This window comes from Scatophagus argus, chromosome 15 (genome assembly GCF_020382885.2).
Source record: "Scatophagus argus isolate fScaArg1 chromosome 15, fScaArg1.pri, whole genome shotgun sequence".
Classification (NCBI taxonomy): Eukaryota; Metazoa; Chordata; class Actinopteri; family Scatophagidae; genus Scatophagus; species Scatophagus argus.
Genome location: NC_058507.1, coordinates 16442177 through 16466297, shown reverse-complemented (window position 1 = coordinate 16466297; position 24121 = coordinate 16442177). Strand labels below are relative to the sequence as shown.

Here is a 24121-nt window from a genome sequence, read left to right as displayed (position 1 = left end):
CTGAAATGATACACCAGCTGATTGGAAGACAGACCGACACTGCCATCCATAGAGTCATGCTGCTAACATGGCTAATAGATATAATGTGTTTTAGCCTGGATCTCTAACCATCTTGTTAACAGGAACTGAACTGATGGCAGCAATGTTGCCAGCTGTCCAGGAAAATATGTGTTGGCTGCTCAACATTTCAGAAGAACTTGTCAGATGATATCATGCTCTGTTTTGCATTTGCTGTATCAACCATGTGAGCTGCCTGCTGTTCACAGAAGTGAGGGCAAAGCTGTGAGGAAAGCTGTGTGGAAAGTGATTTAGGGGTCAATTTCAGTTTTCCCAGCAGTCTGAATAACTGTTGATAGCACCGTTAAGCAAAAAACTTTCACAAAGGGAGTCGGGACTGAGGCTCACAAAGCTGTGGACAATTTGTAGACAATGGTAGAGTCTAAAACTCCCTATACTCTGGAAAAAAAGGATGAAGAAAAGGCCTGAACGAGGAAGGACATTCAGGATGTCTCTCCCACACAAACACACACACACACTGTAGTAAACACATCTCTATATCTTCAGTGTATTGTCTAGAGCTGACAGAAGCCCAACCCAGCCTCAGTGTACTGCTTTGACTGCGTATGTGTGCGTGTGTGTGTGGGTGGGTGAGTGAGGGTTAGGAGGGAAGGGCAAGATGGAAAAGTTGCTTGTAAGAGACAATAAACTTTTCAGCAGTAATCTATGCAAACTTGTGTGTGTGTGTGTGTGTGTGTTGCAAACAGCCACTGATCGTCTTCTATTCCCCAGAAAACATAATATTCAGTTAATTACTATTCAGATTCACTAATTGCGCCGAACAGCAGTGCATGAATGCATGATGTATAGATGCCACCAATTATGGATAAGCAATTGCTCTACAGTCAGTGTAAAGACATCCTTCTGACTGAAATCTTCAAAATAAAAGCCCCACTGGTGAACATGATGGACAGTGAAAATCGCACATTGCCACATATATACGGAGATATATGTATGTGTAAAGTACAAATATATGTGATAGGTCTTCCAAAACTTCACACACAAAAATAGGCTTACTTGTATTCAACCTAAAAGATGTCTAGCATCTAAATCTCACAACATTTAACTTAAAAGACCACAGAATTTAGAACCACCTTTATCAAACATAATAGTAGAAAACGGAGGACGTTTTAAAATAATTGAATCAGTCGATAGGCGAACTTTGAACGCTGAAACACACACATTGTTATTAACTTCCGACTGTGTTGTTTTAAATTTGTCTAATTGATAGAGTTCAGACGTTGTGTTTATAATGGTGTTGAAACGCTTGTTTAAATTATTTCATACATGTCGGCTTATAGCCAGTCGCACTCACAGCCTTATTTTGAAAATATACTTCTTACATATAAGTTTCACACTCCTTTCATAATTTTGGGAATAACCTCAGTATACGTGGAAATACGAATTTTTGACTTCACAAGCATTTTAAAAAATCTGAATGCACAGAAGCATGTTCATATTGCAAAATGAAAATTTTATCATGCCCTAAGTAACGTTATTGCCTCGCCGTTTAGCTCCACTCTTAACTGATTACATTCACGCGTCCGGTTTTTACCGGTTTTTCCTGACAAATGCTACCTAACTGTGTTTAAAGTTGGTTATGTTCCATGTGTTCGCCAAGCCGAAACATTTCCTACGGAGCACATCCTGTTTGATACATTTCATCACTGAAAACTCACCGGCAACATTTCTGCTGGTCAGTCCTCCTGTCCCGTTACAAAAACAACTTTCCCCCTTTTTTCCTCCACTCCTCTTCTGCGGTGCTTCTTCGGTCTTTCCCCTCTGTTTTCAGGTAAGTTCCCGCACATCCGAATTCTTCTTCTTCTCTCGCTGCGTGTCCAGCCAGATATCCAGATGCTGAGAACACCAAAACTCCAGCTCCGGTCCACTTTCCTCTTTCAATCCCTCCCTCTTCCTTCCTCTCTCTCTCTCTCTCTCTCTAACACACTCACACAAACACAGCCGGTCTCTGTCTTCTGTTTTACACCCGGAGAGGAAACACAGCTACATGTGGGAAAGCTTTAAACACGAGTTGTGGTTTCATTATCAGACATTCACTGATTACATCCCTCGGTCATATGCAGGCGTCCTCCGGTTTGATCTGCAGGGTGAACTGGGTCACCGTCCCGTTCATCCCTGCTATTTGCCCCCGGTCCCCTCCTCTTCCTCCCCCTCCTCTCAAAAATGGCCTACATGTTCAGTACAATATGTGGCAAAAATAATTGGTGGAACAATCACGAGTATAAAAATCTATACTATTTTCCGTAGATCTTAATTCGTGTTATTTGGGGCGAGAGCGCCCTCTCTCGGCTGTGTGAACAGCAACTGTGTTTTCCTACAGTGTATTGCAGCTAATTAGTGACAGGTTCGAGTTGCCACTCACAGTATGTGGCATAATGTTTTGATCATCTTTATTTCACCGTACCTGTGGTAACTACTGATGATTTTGTCAATTCTATGGGGGCCTATGGGAGAGTTTTCCATAATATTTCCATCCATCAACCATACGCTATATAGACAAAAGTATTGAGCCACCTCACCATCACACCAACAGGGACTTTAATGACATCACATCCTAAATACATAAACAGCTTTGCAGCTGTAACAGCTTCCACTCTTCTGGGAACAAGTATTTGGAATGTTTCATGCATCATTCATGCAGTAGATCAATAGTGAGGTCAGGCACTGATGTTGGACCAAAAGGCCTGGCTCGCGATCATTGTTCCAGCTCACCTCAAAGGTGTTTGATGGGGTTGAGGTCAGGGCTCTGTGCAGGCCAGTCAAGTTCTTCCACACCAAACCATGTCTTTATGGACCTTGCTTTGTGCACTGGGCCACAGTGACGCTGGAATAGAAAAACAGCCCCATAAAGAGGCATGTCTGGATACTTTTGTCTATATTGGGTTCATACTACGTGTACTGTAACTTTTTCATGACAGGAGAGCTGTCAAACACAACTTGATAAGATAGCATTGATTTTGACTTGACTTCAACACTGGACACACACACACACACACACACAAAGTTGTGTAGCTTACAGTAAGCTTAGAGATGTTCAGTTCATATACTGAGCAGATTATCACAGAGCTGTCCTCGGCTGCCAAGGACACTGTAGGCCACAGTGTGTGTGTTCTGACAGATCATTTTAAGGCCTCATTGCACAAACCATAACCATACAGTACATTAGAGTGAAATCTTTGCATTTTTTCGTATTCATCTGACACTGACTGTACTGCAGGACTTTACCTGGGAAGAGTTAGTGTTGTTGGCGTTTTTGTAATGTGCTCAGTCTTTTAAACAGAAGAAGTCTATTAACTGTTCAACACCAATGAAAAAGATTTAAAAGAGTGAGAGAGAGTGTTCTTTTTCCATTTTTATCATGAGTACAAATGACTTCACTAAAATTCAGCCTGCCAGGACATCACTGCCACCTACTGTCCACAGGAGTAACCAACACTTAGGTTTAACATGGACTTTATCTCTCTGCACTGAGTATTTTATTTTCCTCTCTGTATAACCAGTGTATGGAGGTGGTCAGTCTTCAGTCTCTTTAATTCATTGCTTGTGTGGCTCTGTGAATCTGATTTAGTCAGTTTAACACACCGTAGAGCTCTTTAATCACTACTGTATAAGCTCATACTTGACAAGTGCAACTAATCTTAAATAAACAATTAAATTATAATATTTACTTTCCTCCAACTACGAAGTCAACCTAAATAATTTTGCTCCTTTTCAGCTCAATGATCTAACGTCTTGAAAACTTGCTCCAGGATGAAATATGACATTCAGTCAGTTGTCTCTTTGGACACAAAGGATGGAGTGATGAAAAGCAACATTTTCAATATATTTCTCCCTCATATACATTTTTAAGAACTTAAGACTCGAACCCACATTGCGCACATTTATTGTATTCATCCACTATGGCTCTTTTGTTCAAGGTTAGTTCATGTGCGTGTGTGATGTCAGGTCAGTCAATAAAACCAATCAACCTTGAATCACCCACTGGCTCCATGTGATGTTATTACTCCACCCTGACAGCCACATTCACACAGCATCACCACAGCCACAGGCAATCTCTCACTGTCACTCACACACACACACACACACACAGAGTGCACTGAGGTCAGGTCAGGCTCAGCCTCACACTGCCATGGGCAGCTGCCATGTTTCAGCTACAGCCCTACATGCTGTCCAATCACTCTGACCTGGAACTGTTGTACAAGCAGCCTGGCAGCTTGTAAAGCTCCATTTACAAGTATTAATAAAAATGTGTTCTGGGAAACTTGGTGTCCACTCATATAATGGTCCTAAATGTTCATCATCCCAAGTGATGTATTGTAACTTCTGATCTGAAATACGACAGACATATTTCACTAGAAAAAAAGATGCTTTTCAAAATAATGTCCACGACATGCAACAGTTACAATACTAAACACTTTAATTTTCTAAATAGACTACTAGTTGTTTTTTTTTTTTCAAGCAGACAGACATTTCACAAAGAAACACTGTGGATAAAACAATAAATAACAAGTACAAATAGATAAAAGGTACAAGGAAAGAAAATAAAACCTATAGAAAATAATAATATCACAGAGATCAACAGCATCTTACGAACACAGCAGCTGACCAGACAGATACGTAAGAACAGAGTTGGAGAGAGACAAATACTACAGCTGCTAAGGTTTCAGTGGCAGCCATGCTGGCTGGACAGTCCTCTTCGATGGGGATTGTAACAGGAATACACAGAGTATTCAGCAGATTGTCCCATTAGTAAATTTAACTAGCGTGCCAAAATGATCTACATGTGTTTATTACTAAAAGCTCACAGTTTATTTCTTTGCCATCTTATATAGTGTGAGCTCATGTGTTTGCATGGAGCCTACTATCATTCAACAGCATATTCTAGACTTTTATCACACAATTGCCAGCCTGTATAATCTGAGACTAAGGCTTCTGTTCTACTGGGCACAGATCTATATGGTCACACCTACGACATAGTTTTATTTCGCGAAGGCAAGTCATGAATATTTACTGACCGTGAAATGTTGCTCATCCAATCACAGCAAACAAACGTTGGTGGCATCAAAAACTGACCCTGTTTCTATTGGGATGTATATCAGCCTTGACTAATTGGAATAAATCCATTATCATTTTTTTTGACAAGACTTGTCCAAAATGATCTTTTGATCTCAAGTGAAGTGAAAAGAAAAGAAAAGTGAAAATAATAAGTCAACAAAGCCTAAAAATAATGAATATTAAAACAATGAGTTTCACAAGGGACATGAACCCCACTCTGGGTGACAGTTTTGTAATTAATCCACTTACCCACCATTACATTTACATTACATCACCTGACTTCCTCAAGCAGGAAGCTCTTTCTGGCTATAGCTTATATAGCTCTATAACAAAGTACCTCACATCCTAGTATATAAAAGCATTAATGACTTTTATCTACGGTGTAAGTGTTGTGTGTAGAAGACACTGGCTGCTTTATTGTCAGAGTAGCAGCAGCCAATCTGCTGGAATGTTTGTTCATTATGATTAGATAAACAATGTCTGAGGTCATAAAATATTCATGAATTGAATTGAGTTCACCATCTTGTGAAAACAAAATAAAAAAAAGAAGACCAGATGACTTCTGGTCTGACGCCAATGGTTATAACATGATGTAGTGGGGTGATATATGGCCTGGATGCTGCTCAGGGAGTTTTATTCTGAAAGCTGACCAGATGGTTTATGCCGTTCCTTCCTCTTTCTGACCAGCTCGGTCAGCTCTGCGCAGCTTGATGTGGGTTTTGGCAAAAATAGACTGATGCATATTTTAAGTGGAGAGCTGCTTCTGGGATGCATGTTGAACGCGCTGCTGAGCATCTGGCAGAAGTACAAGCATTATCTAGAGTGGCTGCGATCGAATCCGGCAGCCACATCACAGCCGGAAGTAACAGCACCTGGTGGAGTCAGGCTGTAGTATCACATACTGTATGGTGCCACTCCACCATACATTGTGTGTAGCTGTAGCAGACTGGGCCCCAATGAATTATTAAGGGCATATTGTTGATTTTAACATGTTCTTTACACTTGACAACTAACGGGACAATCTACCAAATCCTTTAAGTGTTCACTGATTAATACATTCACCAACTGACCTTTTAACATGTTGATCCTCTTGCCTAAGTGACATTATAAAGGACAGTGTCATACATTTACAACCAACACAAGTTTGTTCTCGAGCAGCAGACCGTGACCTTATGACTCTGACTTAGGACATACTGTACAATAGGTAGGTAGATTGTAATGTTTCTTAATACAGCATACATCACATTTGCATCAAACAGAGAACATTTTTAAAAATCATTTTAAATTTTTAATCTCGTCTAAGCAAATTTCATGAATATTGTATGTTTTCTAACTGCCTTTTTCATCTGCTACAAGAGACAGTTCTTATCAGTGAGGGAGGATAGGAATAAACAACTCAGTCTGACCCACTGTGTGGAGTGATGTGCAATAACTCAGCAAGCCTCTGAAAGCACATACTGCCAGCTATTTATTCAGCATTTTTAGTGTTGTGCCTTAGAACAAATATCAAGCTGCAAACCAGTTTAACATCACAAGAATGAATCCACTCTCACAAATACTTGCCCGCTAAAATGGAATTTTCTGTAATGTCTGATCCCAATGTCTGAACTAAGAGCGAGTCTGTTAACATAAACAGCGTTTATCACAGCACCTGTAACACGGAACTGAGAGTAACGTGTGGATCAAATGGGTTTTACTTTTGATTTTACTGTGATTTTGTTGATAGCCAACATTAATTATGTTACACTGCGGGGTTTCCTTTTAAGGGGCCAAGTGTTTTGCTACATATTAAGGAGAGGTTACGGACCAAGGAGCAGGAATATAATCTTTAGCACGTCCAATTTTTAAGTTCACTTTTAATGTAAAACCAGAAGCTGTCTACGTCTCAGAAGATTTTCAGGACCTTAGCGTGAGGTCCCTGAATAATTGGAAACACATTCAAGTGCTCTGAATCGTTATGATGGACTTTAATGTTAGCAAATGATTTTACCCAAACATGTCAATGTCCCATTTCACATAAAAAATCAAAGTTTCGTGAAGCCGCAGTGAAGATGTATGGGGTTGTAGATTCCTACTGTATACAGCAGCCCTGTCCGTTGGCATCTTTGGAACGCAGACAGAGTTTAGCTTTGTAGTTTTCCAGGTAAAGAAGCTGCTTGGAGTTGAACGCCCCACGACGCTTCCTGTCACAAAAGAGCCACTACAATCAACACCAGAAGTCAAATTTCTAAGAAGAATGACAGGTGTGTGAGCGGTGAACGAATGCAGCAATTGTCAGTACAATCCAGTAAAATGGAGAAGAGCAGAATCACTGTTCTGTACTCACAGTCTTATGAAGTGTACAGCATCTTCATATTCCATCCCACACTCAATTAGAGCCAAGGCCACCAACACAGGAGCTCTGAGGACAAACAACACATTAATCAAAATCATCTGTTTGAAGCACAGATTTCAGCTCAGTTGCTGCTTCTAGATTTTCACTGTTGTCAAAGCAATGCCATATCTTGCTTAGGACCCCTGTAGCTATAGCTCCAGGAGGGGGGAGACAGAGGCTGGTATTGTACTGTTTTGGAAATCCAGTACACAGAGCTTAATACTGTGCAACACTACTACCACTGAGAATAAAAGTTAGGCTTAAACAACAGATTGTAACTAGTGTAGACTAACCGTCCTAGCCCAGCGACACAGTGCACAGCCACACAGCTGCCAGGCTCATCTCGAAACTTCGTCTGCAGCAGGCTCAGCCAATCATCAACCACCTGGTCTGGGGGGGCGGAGCCATCGTCAAAGGGCCAATCCTAGAAGGGCAATTGAATCATTATTTGAGCTCATCAATTTATTGCAGCTTGTTTTTAAATTCAAAATTCCAAACATTCTGGTTTTCATGGTTATGTTCCTACTGAACGAATATTTAGACGCCAACTTTGACAAATTTTTGTGCTGCAGAAATATAATAGTGAAAACCTCCACATACCAAGACTTGTATGCCTTCTTGTTCCACTGGCGTCTTGTCATATGTAGCAGCACACACTCTTACCAGGGTGTTTACTCCATACGACTTCAGATCCTACATATCAAAACACATGTCACTGTGGCCCTCTGTGGAAATAAAAGCCAATTAATGAAGGATGTGATGATAAGAATGTGCTCTACCTCAATAAACCTTCCCAGTTGTGCGTTGGTGGGGTTGTGCGTAATGAGGAATCTCAGACAGTCATAAGTGATCTCCACTGGAGCCGGTCGGTTCATTATTAGACCCACAAAGGTTTGTTAATTAAGAAGAAAAAGATCAGAAAAAGTACTGTGCTTCAATGAAAGGAGAAACAGACACAAGTCTTCAAAGGAAGTGAAGAGAAAGTCTTCTGGTTGTTTTAAAAAAATCTTTTCATTAAAAGAAAAGCTTAAAAAAAAACAAAAATAAAAAAACACCTTTCAGTTAATTTCACTAACTAATGCATCTGTGTGATTTATGGGAAAAGAAAGTTAATCTTATTCCTGTGATGACCGAATAGTTTGAATAAAAAAAAAATCTACAGAATGAAACAGAGGGGGAAAAAAATCTAGGTTTTTGTTGACAATGAACAAAAAACAAAACTGGCTTGGTTAAAAACTTTAAATCTGACTGGTGGGATCAAGAAGACTACAGAGAAGACACCCAAAGTCCAGAAGAAAATTTACAAAGACAGATAAACAACCTGTCCTTCCTTTCTTTCAAAGCTATTAACCCATTCAGAGAAGACTTGCATGAATGAAAGAAGAAAAAGAAGGAGAAGCAGGAGAGGAGAAGAGCTGTGAGGAAACTCCTGGGTTAAAACCGAAGCCTCCCCTACTCCCCAGAAGAGGTGACAGGCTGAAGGCTGGCTTGTCTTCATATGGGTTGAGCAGGATGGCAGTAAGGACCTATGAAGACACAGAGCCTGTCAGTAATTTTTTTTTGTTTATCAATTTGTTAAGTATAATCTTTTTGCCTTCTTGCCTTCCTACTTGTGATTCTTCTATAAACATCTGATAGCTTAAATATGAACGTGTATTTCAATCAGTATCATCAGCATCCCTCTACACCCTACTGTCCATGGACTGTAACATGGTAGAAACTGAGAACACTTTTGGCGTTTTCCCGAATAAAGAGACCATCACTCATACTACTACACACCTGTGTGCGTGAATGGCAGTGTTTGAGCCAAGCTGGGATCTCCTGTTCACTTGTCCACAATAAGCAGCAGGTGCTGGGCTTGGCAAAACTCCCCTCCAAGCCTCGCAAACGCCATACATGTGCAGCCTGAGAGAGACAAAGTGATGAAATGCAAAGTGAGATGTGTGGCTACTCAATTGCACTGTATTAAGATGTGGCAGCGTTGATTCGTGGTAATATACTCACTGTGATGAGAGCTGAGGAGATAGTTCATTGAGCGGACACAGGAAAATGTGACGGCTCCGGGATGTAGACACACCATTGATGATGATGCTGCTTTTCTGGGTCCTGGCTGACAACGGCCCGCTAGCTTGTTGCTAACCTGCTGATACAATAATACTGCTCAGCTATCGTTGCCTGAATTTAGCAGCTCAATGCATTATAGCAACGAGATTATGAGAAAATGAGAAATACGTAACCATTAGCTAATGTATTGCTATCCCGAGTTTGAAGCCTGACTAAACGTATCCGCCAAACAGACTGTATCTCTGCATAACAGAACAACGCAACCTGATTGTACATAGAGTTTGGTGTGGCGTTGTGTCCACTGAAAAATTACGGAACGTATCAAAGCTAACGTGTTAGCTAAACTGTATACCTGAGTTCTGATTTTACTCCCGCAAGGTGCCGACAGTCCATAGTAAACATTAAACGTACATTAATGCCACAAAATAAAACACGTTACAAGCTCAAAAATACAGCTTGCTAATCATTCCATACCTGTACAACAATATGTTAGCCATATTCAGAAACAACCCGCTCGGCTGTTAGTTTTAGCTAGGGCGACGTTTAAACGTTAAACTACCCATAAAGACAGCTAGCTTCACATTATTGGTAACTACTTTACGTAAACGACTGCATGTAAATACAACCCAGTTTAAGACCAAATGTTAGCAAATAATTTAGAAACTAACGTTATCGCAGTAGAGTCATCAACAACACCATCTGTCATGAGAGGCTCCGCCGCCAGCCAGGTCAAGTGAAAAGAGGTCAGCAACCAGGTACCCAGAATAAACAGCAAGCTAACATTTTCAAGCTAGAGCATTCGCCGGTTTCCAATAACGTCCAAATGACAGCGAGTACAGTGACCTTGTTAACACAGGGGACCTTATCTGCACAGTAGTAAGAGTTGCTATATCGATGATCGATGCTAAACACACAGGACTGACAAAGCAACTTACAAAACGCAGTAGTTTCACGAAAAAATCCAGACGCTTCTAATAACAGAGAAGAGTCTGCGAAGGAGACATGTTGAACAGAAATGTCAAGTTATCCACAATATACATCGTAACTTCCGGTCGCAGGCTTTCAATAATAAAACTGCTGAAAAGCACACGCATTACACTGTTTAGAAAAATCGAGACCGTTTTAATTTATAGAGAAACACTCTACACTTCCGGTATTATTCGTACTGTCTCCAGCAGATTTGACGAATCTAAAACAAATCATAAAATCACTTAAAAATGGCCCGAGGTACCTGGGCAGTCATATTACTGTATGCTGCTGCATTTTTACAGCAGTGCTATTTTCTATATTTACAGAAGAGTGAGCGAGGGTCGGTTTATTCAGGCACGTGGCTGCAATTTTAATGATTTAACTTAAGTGGTGTCGATGTTCTCCCTCTCTAAATCACATCATATGAATCCCGAGAGAACTGAAAGTTCTGGTCAACTGAGTAACGTTTGTTTAACGTTCTGTACTGTAGGCTGGAGGTTGGCTAATTGTGAGCTGATATTGGAGTCACTGCTGCCATCTACTGTTTGGACACAGCATCTACAAATGTGACGGTGGTGAAGATCCAGTGGAAGAACGTTTTTGAACTTTCCTTAAGTCGATAAAGGTTTTCATCGGCAGATTATGAAGAAAACACAAAACAGAATTACACTTTAAAATGTGCTTTCTGTCACCTCACTTCTAAGCTTTTTCTAAAATGTTTAAATCTAGAAATTTACACATGTACACAAGTTACACTTTCTCAAATATTCTTATTTCTTACATATCATGTATTTTTTCTTTCACTTTACTCTAGCATGTATTCAAAACTTATGACCACTTTTCACATTTTCATTTTGTCTTTGTCACTTTGCATGCTTGTGCATACGTTTTGACACATTACAGCATTTATTTTATTTCGCTGTGGCTCCAATCGGCTGTCACTGAAAGTTACTGAGACTGTTTGATGCACTGAATGTACTTAACTCTAACTCTGCCATGTGAGCACATTGCTCAGTCTAAAAGCACATGCGTTACACAGAGGGTGTGGCTTCTCTCTTTCTTACTCTTTTTCTCCTACACACACACACACACACACCACAGGCATTTGTTGGCAAGGATGGATGTTCTTTCTCCGTGCTCAAACAAAGCTTATGTGTCTGTTTCTTTACCTATTTATTAGGTGTAAGGTTACATGACTTGTAGGGAGTGGATTCCTCCTTGTGCAAACTGACAAGACAGAACATGTGAAGTCTGTGTGTGTGATGACGTAGCAGCCGCTGAATCTGGTTTGGCAGGATTTCTGAGGGAAGGGCGAGAGAGCAGAGACAGACACAGAGAGAAAAAGAAGCAAAACAGTTGAAACTGGTCTTTCCTTCACTGTATTTTCTTTACTGTTGTGAGTTAATCTTCTCCTGCTGGTGAGGACATACTGGGTTTTGGTCTTCGAGCCGGGTTTCAGAACTAGGTAAGATTCCTTTCCTGTGATTTTCATTAACTTCAGTGTATCACATGCTAAAAGTCAGTATGGTGAAGAAAAGATGGTAGAGAACACGGTATAAATCCAACTCAGACTGAGTTACATTAATGTTATTTACCTTATTTATCTTAAATGAATATAAGCTGTTATTTTATGCCAACAAAGGAAAACACACCATCATTCCATGAAAAACAAAACAAAGACCTAAAGGGAGTAACTTTTCCTACTGGGATGACTAAGACACTAACTTCAAGTGTGATGAGATATTGAGCAATTGATATGGGGGAACAGTTACAAAAAATCAGATTGTGGTGTTCATATAAACTTTACATTCAACACACAGACAGAAGTGTTGTGGAATGTTGCCTTCATTAAAGTTAAACATTTCCACATGCTGGTGTCATGATAGCTCATAGCAAGCAATCCGTCTTTTCGGTGATTTAATGCTTTTCTGAAATTAAAACAGTTTGCTGAACATCAACTGAATGTGTCTCTTCATGTAAACAATACAGTTTTGTTTTGTTTTTTTTTTAAACTGGATCCATATGTTAATGTTGAGCCTGAAATGGTCTTATCATAATCGAGGCAGGGTAGTATGTGGATCAAGGCAGCTTCAAGGCACTTCATGGACCACATCTAATGGTTAATTAAAGGCCAGTGTCAGAGGATTGTCACCATTAACCTCAATGGTGATAAAACCTTTAAGTGAGTATAGAGTTAATCCAGAGTTTGAAGTGTTAACACTGAAAAGTCCCCAGAGCTGAGCCACTCCTGTTTTCTGTAATCTAAATATTTTACTCTTTTCTAAACAGTGTGTGGCTTTACACTGCTCCCAAAACTACACAAGCGTATGGACGGAGTTCCCATATGGATTTTATTTCTCTTTATGACCAGTACTGTGTTGGGACATAAAGTAAAACAAGGCAGCTTATGACATTAAGTATGATAATTGCAAGAAAAACAAGCAGCAAAATGGTTTTCATTTCATTTTAACTTTTGCACTTGGATGAAAAACACCACCCACACGTAACTTGTATGTCATGTTGTGATTCATGTTTTCTGCATTTACGTCTGGGTTTCACATTTGACTACAGTGAACAGGCACACACATGCCATGAAATTATACTGATTATATAACACTGATACACATTGTTAATGAATTAACATGCCTGTCATTGTGTTTTATTATTATGTTGTACAATAGAAGAAGAATGCACACCTATGGAACCTGGAGAGTTCAATAGAGAGCTGTCCCCTGATTACATTTTTGTTTGCAAAGACACACATTTGTTAAACACACACGACCCGGTATCTAGGAAACGTAAACTTCTGCCAGGGGGGTTTTGATTGAAGGTATATTTACGCTGGACTGATGAAGCAAGGCTGTTTCGTTCACGAGGCTCATTGCCTCGACACCCACGCTGCTGTTTCCCCTGTCCTCACTCAGCAGCAGCAGACCAGCACACAGCAAAAAAAAACAAAACAAAAAAAAAATGGCAGTGAGGATGATTGTCAGCGCACAGCCGTCATGTGGGCAGAATTCAGATTCCAAGATATGCAGATAAAGTCTGTTTGGGCTAACAAATTGTTTGTTTATAACCGCTCAATCCCAGCCTAACAGTGACTTTAACTGTCGGTCTTAAGGCACAATGTTATTGAGTGGACCTTTTGTTCCTAAGCGTAGTCATAATTAACTGTTTTGCATGAGAAATGTAAGTTTTTGCATGACATGTAAATCTCCCAGGATTAAGGTAGAGGAAGAGCAGTGGAATAATTGCCTCTGTTACAGGAAAGGTGGAGGCCTTTGTGTTTGCTGCCGGAAAATGTTGCCTTCATGCTGAGATTCAGATGATTTTCTTCTACTGTGCGATTGGACTTTTTACCCCACCACATTTATTTGTCAACTTAAGCTTTGACAACTTAAGCTTAAGATTTAGTTTAATAATACAAAATATAATGGACAAATAAGTTACGATGTAATATTATAGATGAAATAAAACTATTGATCCAAGGCACGGTGGTGCAGTGGTTAGCACTGTATCCTCACAGCAAGAGGGGTCCGGGTTGGAATCCTGGTCTGGGCCCTTCTGTGTGCAGTTTGCATGAGAAACATAAGTTTGTATGTTCTCCCTGTGTCCACATTATGAGTACTTTTACTCCTGGTACTTTAAGTATATTTTGATGCTGATACTTGTATATAATATAAATGTATGACTCTTATTTGTAACAGAGTATTTTAACAATGTGGTATTTTTTATTAAGTACAACATCAGAGTACTTCTTCCTCCACTGGTCTCCATCAAAAAATGTTCTGTTTTTTCACACTTTATGTTTTTTGTACACGTCAAACAAACCAGAACAAAAGCAGAGCGTGAGAGGTGCTCGAAGGTTGATTTTGTCATCTTGGAACAGAGCCAGACTGGAGCTGTTGACAAGAAAGGGAATTAGGGAATTTGCCAAAATGTTAGTCTATTCCTTTAAACTGAGGGCTTCTCAGTTTGTGCATTTAAAAACGCTGTTATATTGTCCACACTTTTACACATCATTATTACAAAAACGTTGATTCATCCATCAGCCACTGCAGCCAGCTGACACATTAATTTTCCACCCTGAGCATAATCTGACTCTATATTGTTATGGCCACTGAAGCATTGACTTACATTAGTGAAGGGGCCTGATAACATTAATAATTTTGAATAACAATTTATGGGGCGTTACAAAAAAATGTCAGCAGGCTTTCAGCTAAATTGACTCAATCAAGAAACACCTGCAGTCATGAGATGAAACAATGTTTCTAACTTCCACTCCAGACAGATTGGCAATTTATGAAGTATTTCGCCCAAGACCATACAAGTTCAGATGCAACAGTTTTGCATGCAGTTACTTCCATCTGTTGGCTTGGGGAAGTTGTGGCGTATCCTTAACCATAGCAAGACTAAATTTGATGTTACTATTGTGATAGAAGGTAAAACCATTTAGAGGATCTAAATGGAGTTCATTTAGGAGGGTCTAAGAGGACCCCATGTGTGATTATGTGCTTTTCTCTTGACATGAGGATGTGTAAATAAAACCCTCTTTTCTGTCTCCCTCTCTGTCACAGGGTGCACTTGTTTCTGTCACCCAGACCAGTGCAGCAGCAGGCATGAACTGGTCGGGGCTCGAGAGTCTGTTGAGTGGAGTCAATAAATACTCCACTGCGTTCGGCAGGATCTGGCTGTCCATGGTGTTTGTCTTCCGTGTCCTGGTGTTTGTGGTGGCAGCGCAGAGGGTTTGGGGTGACGAGAGCAAAGACTTTGTGTGTAATACACGACAGGTAAGATGGAGGAACAAAACTGGTTTGTCTGTACTAACTCTTAGTAAAAAAAAAAATTGGACTCCCCTGAGGAGGCGCCACGTCAACATCCTGCCAGACTTGAAATCTGGTATTTGTAAGGACTGTCCTGACTGTTTATGAGCTTGTATCCTTAACCAGTGTGACAAGACCCAACTCCTCTATGTAAGTTGGTCAGTTGGGTGGTTGGTGGGTGAATCTGTGGTGGCTCTGAAGGGAACCACCTCTATCATCAGGGTTTCTTTAGATTGGACTTGATACCTTAAATCCTCAACAGTAAACCTGCACAAGGTTGAGTTGTAGAGTTTAAAAGACATGGACTTTTACCAAGCACAGAGGGTCTATTGGGTTGCATTATGGGAAATGTAGGATCCAGTGTTGTTTGGAACTTGGGCTTGAGGATATCTCAGGCTCTGTTGCATCAATTAGCCTTTCTTATTTGCAGTTTGCCTCATGTGAGTGCCCCAACTTTATGAGTTGGGGGATAAGTGGGAGGCCATCTTCACTATCTAGTAAATCTCAATCGTAATCTCAATAGAAATCAACTGCAAAAAAATACTTTTTTTTTTTTTTTGTCTGTCCGGCAGGAAGAAAGTTTTGCTGTTACAGTGTTGTGGTATTTGGCTAAGATTTATGTCTCTTATTGTTCTATTATGTTTATCCCCTTAAATATGCTGCAGGTTTAGATGCATTGCAGCGTTTTCCCAGTATTGAGGCAATATAACCTTCATCACAGCCTCCTGGCAGCACTAGTGCATAGTATTGTTCTGTATTTGTCATTTCATGACAGTTGCATTAGCTATGGTATGAAATGAATGTGTTGTCTCTTTAAGACTTCTAGGTTCTGTCTCTCGTACAAATGCACCAGACTTTGCTGTCACTCTTTTCGCTCAACTGAGACATCACAGTCATTACAGAAAAAACAATCACAGTAATTCTTTTTTTTTTTTTACTTTGTTTCCAGCCTGGCTGTACCAACGTCTGCTATGACCACATCTTCCCCATCTCCCACATCCGTCTGTGGGCGCTACAGCTCATTTTTGTCACTTGTCCGTCTCTGATGGTCATGGCTCATGTTAAATACCGCGAAACAAAGGATGCCAAATATGTGGTGCAGCACCAAGGCTCTCACCTGTACGCCAACCCTGGCAAAAAGAGAGGGGGGCTGTGGTGGACCTACCTGCTGAGTTTGGTTTTCAAAGCTGGATTCGACACATCGTTTCTTTACATTCTCTACAGGATATACCATGGATATGACCTGCCCAGGTAATGCTCACATTGAAATTGAACATGAAACCTGAAGTCAAACAACTATCTACTGAGTTTCTATTTTGCTTCTAATCTGCTCTAATCTTTTCTGTCAGGTTATCCAAGTGTTCACTGGAACCCTGCCCCAACACTGTTGATTGTTTCATTAGTCGTCCAACAGAGAAAAAGATTTTCATGTTGTTCATGGTTATATCGAGTGCACTATGCATCTTCATGTGCATTTGTGAGATGATTTATCTCATTGGCAAGCGCATCTCCAAGGCGTTAAGGACCCGCCATGAAAATGAGAGACTCTTGTTTGCTGAGCAGCATGAGCTGACCAACATGGCCCCACCCAGGTCCCAGTATCGTAAGACTGATCCAACACTGACTGACAGCCAGAGGAATTTAACCAAGAGAGAGAAGGTCAAAGAAGATAGTATAACTACGACACTATAGGACTCAGACATCACTAAACATCAGTTTGTTTCCTATGGGTGGCAACACAACAGGTTACCTAATAAAAGCGTCAAACTAAAGACTAAAAAAAAGGGACATACCTGTATATGGATGTCCAATGATCCGGGTGGACATGGAACATTCGAGGCTCTCCAGCACTGGTAAAAGAAGAGGACTACTATGGTATTTCTGTGGAAGGAGAAAGGAGAAACATCCAGGAGCTGGATCTTATAGCACAAATGGAATATCATGTATGTAAAGACACTGTTAGTCGCTTCAATGTCATTTTAGTTTAGTGTGAGTATTGTAAATTACTGTACTATATTCAGCGCTGTTTATAGCTTTATTAACTGTATGACTGAGTGCTCTGTGCATTCATATTTCTTCTATTAAAGGGACCACAGTGCTATTTTGGAACTTGATGAGCTGATCTCCCACATGAAATGGTGAGTTATCCATCAGGGTTTAACCTGAGCCATCCAGTGGATCAGAGAGGCTCGTATCCGCTCTATCTGACAACCAGCCAATTCCTGAGCATACCCTGGAGGAGGGGGTCAGTTATCAGAATTCAAAGTTACTGCCTTTCCATTATGTATTGTGAATAAAGAGAGATAAAGAGAGTGAGAGCTATAGTCTTGCTGTACAGGTTGGATTTAATCCCCAGACACAGAGCACACTATCCCTGTTTGGGCTACAAGCACGGACGTAATTTGGGGGGGGGGACGACATGTCCCCTGCACCTTTTCAAAAGGCCGTTTTGGTCCTCTGCACTTTTTACCGTCCAAAAACAATGTTACGCTATAGTAAACTTAGACTCGTCAAGCGCCAGGACCAAGCGGAAAACGGCCGCTTAATCTGAAGCCTGTTTCCCTTAGTTTAGACCGCCCACAAGCTCCTCGATTGGCTCTGACGTTTCCTGTGTGATTGGCCGTCCCTGCTGTCACTCCACCCTGCTTGCACACCGGTCTGCTAGTGTGCGTTCAGGAGTCCGTGTTAATCTGCTACTGTAAATTGGCCGTTTGTTCTGCCTGGCCTGGGTCACGTCAGCTAGAAGGATTGTAATATCAGAGGTTTCATTTACGTTAACGTTTGAATCGGTGTCCGTGTGTGTGCATGTATGTGTGTTTGTTAATTAGGCGCAGCCAGGTTGTCTAGAAATAGAAAAGTGGACATAAGAGACTTGTTTAGAAGTCAAAGTGTAAGTTACTCAAAGAAATGCGTTATACCCATCCTGCAACACCTTCACTGGCTCCAATAAAGCGACATATCCACTTCAAGATCCCCCTCATCATTTACAAAGCTCTCAATAATCTTGTAAAGTGGGTTAGTTTTATTGATTAGGGTTTTATTAAAAATACTTGCGTCCCCCCCTCACCTCCGAAATCAAAATTTCGTCCTTGGCTACAAGTGAACTGGAATGTCATAACATGGTCAGACAGTTTCTTTTAAGACTTTTTATCGACTCTTTTAATGCTATATTTAATTGCTTGTATAATAAAAATGCTTATCACGCTCACTGTCTAGACTGTCTTTCTATGCAGAAAGGTCTATTCTATTAGGTCTTCCCCACAGATATGCAGGTTTTGCATATACACCAATATCACTGACAAACTCACTAGAGAAAGTGAAGACTTCAAACACATCTAATTTAGCAGCACGTTGATGGACAATTTAAGATTGGTACAGACTTTTCATTTTTAATACCCATAAATTACATCATAAATGCACAGCAGATTAGGAAAGGAACAAGTGTTTAACAATAACAAATTGTCCGCATGCCATTTTTGTTTTACTTACACCTGTAACTTTTCCTAACGTGACACAAATGCAAATAGCCTATAAGGGAGCCTAATAGAGAAACTTTGCGAATTTATGATATTGTTTAAAGACATCATTTCATTATGCAACACCATGAAACAAATGATACAATAAAGCTTACAGTGTGAGAGCTAATCAAAATTTGGACAAAAAAATAATTCCACTATCTTTTGTCACCACTAGATGGGAGCATTCGCCAGGTTACAACAAACAAACCGCATTCTGTCTTTTCTATCTTTCTATCTATGAGCATTTTGTGGAAAGATTTGAAATTTTGCAGGGAACTTGTGAACCTTGTTGTTTTGGGGTAAACCCGCAAGCATTCAATGCGTCATTAAGGTAAAAAATACGTAAAAGGTAAAATAATTACGTGCGGAAGGCGCGCATTAAGCGTTATCAACACGGCTGTTCATTTGGATGGTGCCAGTACCGGATAAGAACCTACTGATGTATTCAAGTGCTTCTTGAAAATAAATATATAAATAATAAATAAATATGGCTTTACTTGAAAACTAACAGAAATTGATTTGTGTCTATTATCAAAATGCGTGGCGTTTTACCTGATATTTATGATGACCATATATAACATGATGTCAATTTATTTAGAAAGAATGGTTGGACAACTTCCTCTCAAACAGAAAACTTACATTTCGACGAAGATGGGATTCGAACCCACGCGTGCAGAGCACAATGGATTAGCAGTCCATCGCCTTAACCACTCGGCCACCTCGTCTAATGATGACACAGACACATGAAATAACAACTCCTAATATGTTCTGCTATCATAATTGTAACTTTTGATAGATATTTGTCCTGGTCCGGCTCCTAAAGAAAACACGGAAAGTCTTCCTAAAAACAATACTAACACATTTAATACACTAACACAGGTGTTGTCCACCTGTGTTAGTGTATCATATGCAGCACCACATATTGTCTGTCCACAGCAGGGAGCCAGAGACCAACAAATACAATGATGTATTTAAATGGTTCTTATTTTGTCACCTCGTGGCATGTCAAATATGTTTCCATTTATATAATTAATATAAGTATACAATTACAATTATATTTTTAAAAAATGAGATTCATTCAAGTGCTACATTATGCCTACATACTCCAAGATTCAAAGGATTATTTGACATGTTGAGGATAGTGAAACACAATACGGTCTGCCCTGGATGACTAGTGTGACAAAAATGTAAAAATATAGCTAAAGGGTAAAAATTAAAGACTGAAAAGAATCCAAATGAATATTATGGCAAATGTGATCTTTCTTATGTTATATTCAGAACATGGACGACTCACTTTGGTCTAACTGCTCACAATAAATTAATCATTAGTGTGTTTTTTTTGTCTCCGTCTAGAGTTCACAGGCAATATTAAAGTTCTGATCTAACAGTGAAGTAAAGCTTGTTTAACTGCCATTTAATGGAAAGCATATTTGATTTCATTAACTTTTCATCTGAGAAAGTATGCTTCTGTTTCATTATGCAAATTATTGTTTATGTTTATGTATGATGTAACAACTTACCCAGCCTCCTCCTGAAGCTAGCAGACCAACCCATATTCTTTCTCAGTGTGTCCCGAGGTGTGAAGCACAAGGCCAACCACAGACAGAGGGGATCAAACATTTATTTACCCTTATTAAAAGTTACAATAAAACCATTAACATCTTCAAACGATAGCAAAATAAAGAGAACCAAAAATATTGGCCAAAACATATTTACAAGAGACAGTTTGCAGATAAAAAGCTCACATTTTGTACACAATCCCAACCCCTGCATCATAAACTCTGAAATGTGAACACTGCAACACTCGAGAAGCTTGAATGTGGTTTTAGCCAGAAAAAAGAAACAAAATGCACAAACAAAGACATAGCTCTTTTTCCACCTCCCCTCCTCGATTTTCACTTTTCTATACATGACAAAATACTTGAAATTTGGGGGTAAAACATAGGAATGTAGAATTCTAAAAATTAATAAGATCATTTGAAAGGTCTATGTGTCCATATAACAGTCATTTCGAGTGAAGGAGATGGTCTGCCCCGCTTTGCAACGGTGACAATTCTTTAGATCCCAAAAAAAAGATGAGAAAGAAAAATAAAATGTTATAGGGCTGCCACGCTGTTAAAAAGGATGCTTCTCCATGAATTGGGAAAATAAGTCAGTGTTCCTGATTCGCTCCACATCCAATCCATCGCCTTCACCACACGCCAGTCTCTGTGTACCAAGAGGGGGCGACACAAGCCGACACTTTCATCATGAGAGGGCCCGGTGAGATTCCGTCTGTCGAAGAACTAATAAAAGGCAGTGAACTGGTGGTTGAATCAGCAAATGTGATATATCCTTTGTCTTCTTTTGTAGTTTTGTTTATAACTTTAAGAACGTGGCACAAGTCTCTCATATATATATTTATATACTTTAATCTTGGAAAATTAGTTCAGGTGCCGTGGCGGGGTGCAGTCACTCTGCCTTGGCCTCGCCCTCAGAGGCTGCAGGTGTCGTGTCCTCGGCTGGGGTGGCAGTGTCGGCAGCGACCTCCTCGGCTGGGGCAGCCTCTGTGGGTGGGGCCTCCTCTGCCGCCTTGGTTTCTTCCTCGGGTGCAGCAGCAGCATCAGCGGTCTCGCCCTCTTTGGCCTCGGCAGCCGGCGTCTCCTCTTTGGTTTCCTTGGCCGCGTGGCCGTTCTCCTCGGGCTTGTCCTCGGTTGTGGGGGAGGTGGCCTCCTCTTTGCCCTCCTCGCTGCCCTTCTTGTTCTTTTTCAGTGAGATGCCCTTGAACTTAAAGGAGTTCTTCAGGGAGAACTTCTTCTTCTTCTTGCCATCCTTGGTGGCCTCTCCCTCTGCTTTGACAGCCTCGCCCTCTGCTGCAGGGGCCGGCTCAATAGCATCGCCGGCGCTGGTTTCGCCCTCTTTTGCTGGTTCGGCCGTTCCATTCCCATCGGCGGCAGCCACTTCCCCATCAGGCTTGGCTGACACATCGCCATTGGTTTTGACATGGCCGTTCTCCTGCAAAAAGGAGGACTCATTAGTCATGGATTAAAATAATCAAACTGGGTCAAAATAGCCATGTCGCTGTTAGAAATTGAAAATCACTCAAACATACAGATGGTGAAACTGTGTCCTGGCATGCGACAGATTGGCCCATTTACTCCAATGGTTAATCCATTCTATACTTGAGGAAAGCTGCTTGCCCGGACAGAGGTTCAGGGAGGGACGGGTAAGGGGGGTGGGGGTCAACAGCTGTTTGCATGACCTTGAACGGACACATGGGGGCAGTAGAGCTGCATCTAAACGTCAACACAGCGAATGAGTTGGGGAACAAAGGAATCCCCGTGAAACCTGGTCTCTGCTCTCATCCGAGGGCTGCAGCTCACATCCAGCACAGCTCTGTCTGGGCTCAGTGTGGCCAGATTACGGCCAGCACACGTCGGCTGTGGCACACACAAAGCCAGTTATGATCAATTAATCTGCAGCACTGGTGATCAGACAGAGAGGTTTTACAAATCGGCCAACGATCCGAGTTCATCAACATGTACGAGCTGGCAACACACTGAGTCACTTAATGAGTCGAGCAAGTCGCTCAACAATCAGAAGTTAATCACAAATTGGACTTCGAGTCAAACATTTTCAAACTTCTTCAACCAGAACTAACACATGCATTTCAAGCCGTCGGGGCAGCGGAGGTTTCAACTTGTCCGCGCCTTGTTTGCGGCTCAGCAACTTGCGCCTCCAGCAGAGCGCACCGCATCCTTCGCACCGTCTGCCTCGCATCTTTTGTTCGACGCGAGGACGACCATCTCCTCCGACTACAACCAACTCATGACAGAAAACACGGTCCAAACACACATTTCGCTCAGGATCTCCCACTAGTGCGTTAAATGGTGAGGCTAAATTGCTCCTGTGGGAGCAACAGACGGAATTAACAAAAGGCAAGTCTGGTGCGCGCACAGCGGGGACGAGCATGATCACTCGACGGCTGCGCTGCTGGAGGTCCCCCTACAATTTCAGCCAACCGGTTTTAGCTTCAAATACATTTTATCTACGGCCATGTGGTAAACACAGGGCTGGGTCTGCCCTCAGTGTGGAGCATCAAACACCAACAGCTCGGCACCCCTCGCAGCCTCGAACCCCTCCGTGGCACCCATGCTGCCAGTGGGCGTTGGGTGCCATGTGGCTCCCCCCTGATGCTGGGCATGTCAGACTCACTTTACTCACCTGGCCGTTGGCCTTAGCAGCAGCAGGGTCGGCGGCAGCTTTCCCCTCAACAGCTACTCCACTCTTGGACAAGTGGTCTCCCATTTCTTCCTTTAGGTGATTTGAACTAAAAAGAAAATCGAAAAAGAAAAATTTCGAGGAGTTTTTGTAAGATTTAAAAATCCAGCTCGGGGATGGGTAAGATCTGACCCACAAGAGGTGAAAAATCCAACCGAATCTCCTTCTCCCTAATAGATTTGAAAATGAAAAGATCCCCCTTCTGTGAGTCTGCACCCCACGGCGGCTGAGCTCAAATTAAAGGATGTCGGCGATAAAACTGTGAGTATTTCAACCGCGCCTCAAAATCGACCACAGTCTCCTCCCATGGGCGTGACAGACGGGCTTTGTCCAATCTGCATCCGGGGGACGGGCCGGCAGGCCCCCCCCCCCCCGACACTGCAACAGCCTGTTACTCAACTGGATGATCAGCAACACTTTTTCCACTGTTTCAGAGGTCTGGAAGATTTTGGACATTTTAAACTTTGAAAGTTTTGCTCGTAAACTTAGTCAGCACTTTGTACGAAACTGAAACCAAGAATCATCATAATGACAGCGACTTTATATGAATGTAATTTAAATAATACAACTTTAAATTGTCTATCATCTCATATCAGGATGTTAAATTGTTACCATAGCACATACCACAAATAACACTATAAATACTACAAATGATGCTATAAATTCACTGATGAGGACAAACAGATGTACCATAAAAGCATTTTGATATCTTGTGAATTTTTTTTCTTGTGAACTAGCAGAGAGTCTCGCCCATTCAGATTCATTGTAAACAGCCCTTTATTTTTGAACTTAATTTTATTTATTTATTTATTTTGCTGGTGAGTTTGGAGATCAGTCAAGTGATTATTCCAAGCTCATGATCTCCAGTCTTTCATCTCCCCATCACAAACACTTTGTGTAACGATGCTGACAGCTTGTGTTGAAATTTTGCCTCGTCTATCGCAGTCTGCGTGACTTCCTTCTGCTAAAATCCTCAGATG

General features: G+C 41.1%; 4 protein-coding genes and 1 non-coding gene across 10 annotated transcripts in view; 1 reads left to right on the top strand and 4 right to left on the bottom strand.

The window, feature by feature from the left end:
• Window positions 1-2192, bottom strand: part of LOC124071700 (apoptosis-stimulating of p53 protein 1-like) — a 40947-nt gene extending 38755 nt beyond the window's left edge. Inside the window, exon 1 of the mRNA XM_046412471.1 lies at window positions 1737-2192. Coding sequence (XP_046268427.1) covers window positions 1737-1745 — 9 coding nt within the window. The 5' untranslated portion in view covers window positions 1746-2192. The remainder of the gene's footprint in view (window positions 1-1736) is intronic.
• A 4396-nt stretch (window positions 2193-6588) lies between these two features.
• Window positions 6589-10641, bottom strand: LOC124071706 (protein tyrosine phosphatase type IVA 2-like). 5 transcript variants are annotated; one of them, XM_046412490.1, is made up of 8 exons: window positions 10507-10641; window positions 9512-9647; window positions 9287-9412; window positions 8287-9033; window positions 8108-8200; window positions 7801-7931; window positions 7460-7534; window positions 6589-7316 (listed from the first exon to the last, which is right to left on the bottom strand). In XM_046412490.1, the coding sequence occupies exons 4-8, from the start codon at window positions 8380-8382 to the stop codon at window positions 7205-7207; spliced, it is 507 nt and encodes a 168-aa protein (XP_046268446.1). In that variant the 5' UTR covers window positions 8383-9033; window positions 9287-9412; window positions 9512-9647; window positions 10507-10641; the 3' UTR covers window positions 6589-7204. The 5 variants fall into 5 exon arrangements, with proteins under 5 accessions (XP_046268446.1, XP_046268447.1, XP_046268448.1 ...); XM_046412491.1 differs by having other exon boundaries at window positions 9512-9650; window positions 10507-10615; XM_046412492.1 differs by lacking the exon at window positions 10507-10641 and adding an exon at window positions 10240-10499 and having other exon boundaries at window positions 9512-9650.
• Window positions 10642-11680: 1039 nt separating this feature from the next.
• gjb9a (gap junction protein beta 9a) lies at window positions 11681-17597 on the top strand. Of its 2 annotated transcripts, XR_006845380.1 has the most exons (5): window positions 11681-12005; window positions 15118-15330; window positions 16313-16614; window positions 16713-17306; window positions 17451-17597. XR_006845380.1 is itself a non-coding variant. In XM_046412486.1 (4 exons), exons 2-4 carry the CDS (start codon window positions 15160-15162, stop codon window positions 17053-17055), a joined length of 816 nt encoding a protein of 271 aa, XP_046268442.1. In that variant the 5' UTR covers window positions 11681-12005; window positions 15118-15159; the 3' UTR covers window positions 17056-17597. The 2 variants fall into 2 exon arrangements, 1 of the variants encoding a protein (XP_046268442.1); XM_046412486.1 differs by having other exon boundaries at window positions 16713-17597.
• Window positions 17598-19524: 1927 nt separating this feature from the next.
• On the bottom strand, window positions 19525-19606 carry trnas-gcu. Its single transcript has one exon. It is a non-coding gene; the product is annotated as a tRNA-Ser (tRNA).
• An 882-nt stretch (window positions 19607-20488) lies between these two features.
• On the bottom strand, window positions 20489-23395 carry marcksl1a (MARCKS-like 1a). Its single transcript, XM_046412487.1, has 2 exons — window positions 23085-23395; window positions 20489-21875 (listed from the first exon to the last, which is right to left on the bottom strand). The coding sequence occupies exons 1-2, from the start codon at window positions 23166-23168 to the stop codon at window positions 21333-21335; spliced, it is 627 nt and encodes a 208-aa protein (XP_046268443.1). The 5' UTR covers window positions 23169-23395; the 3' UTR covers window positions 20489-21332.
• Between the last annotated feature and the right edge of the window lie 726 nt (window positions 23396-24121).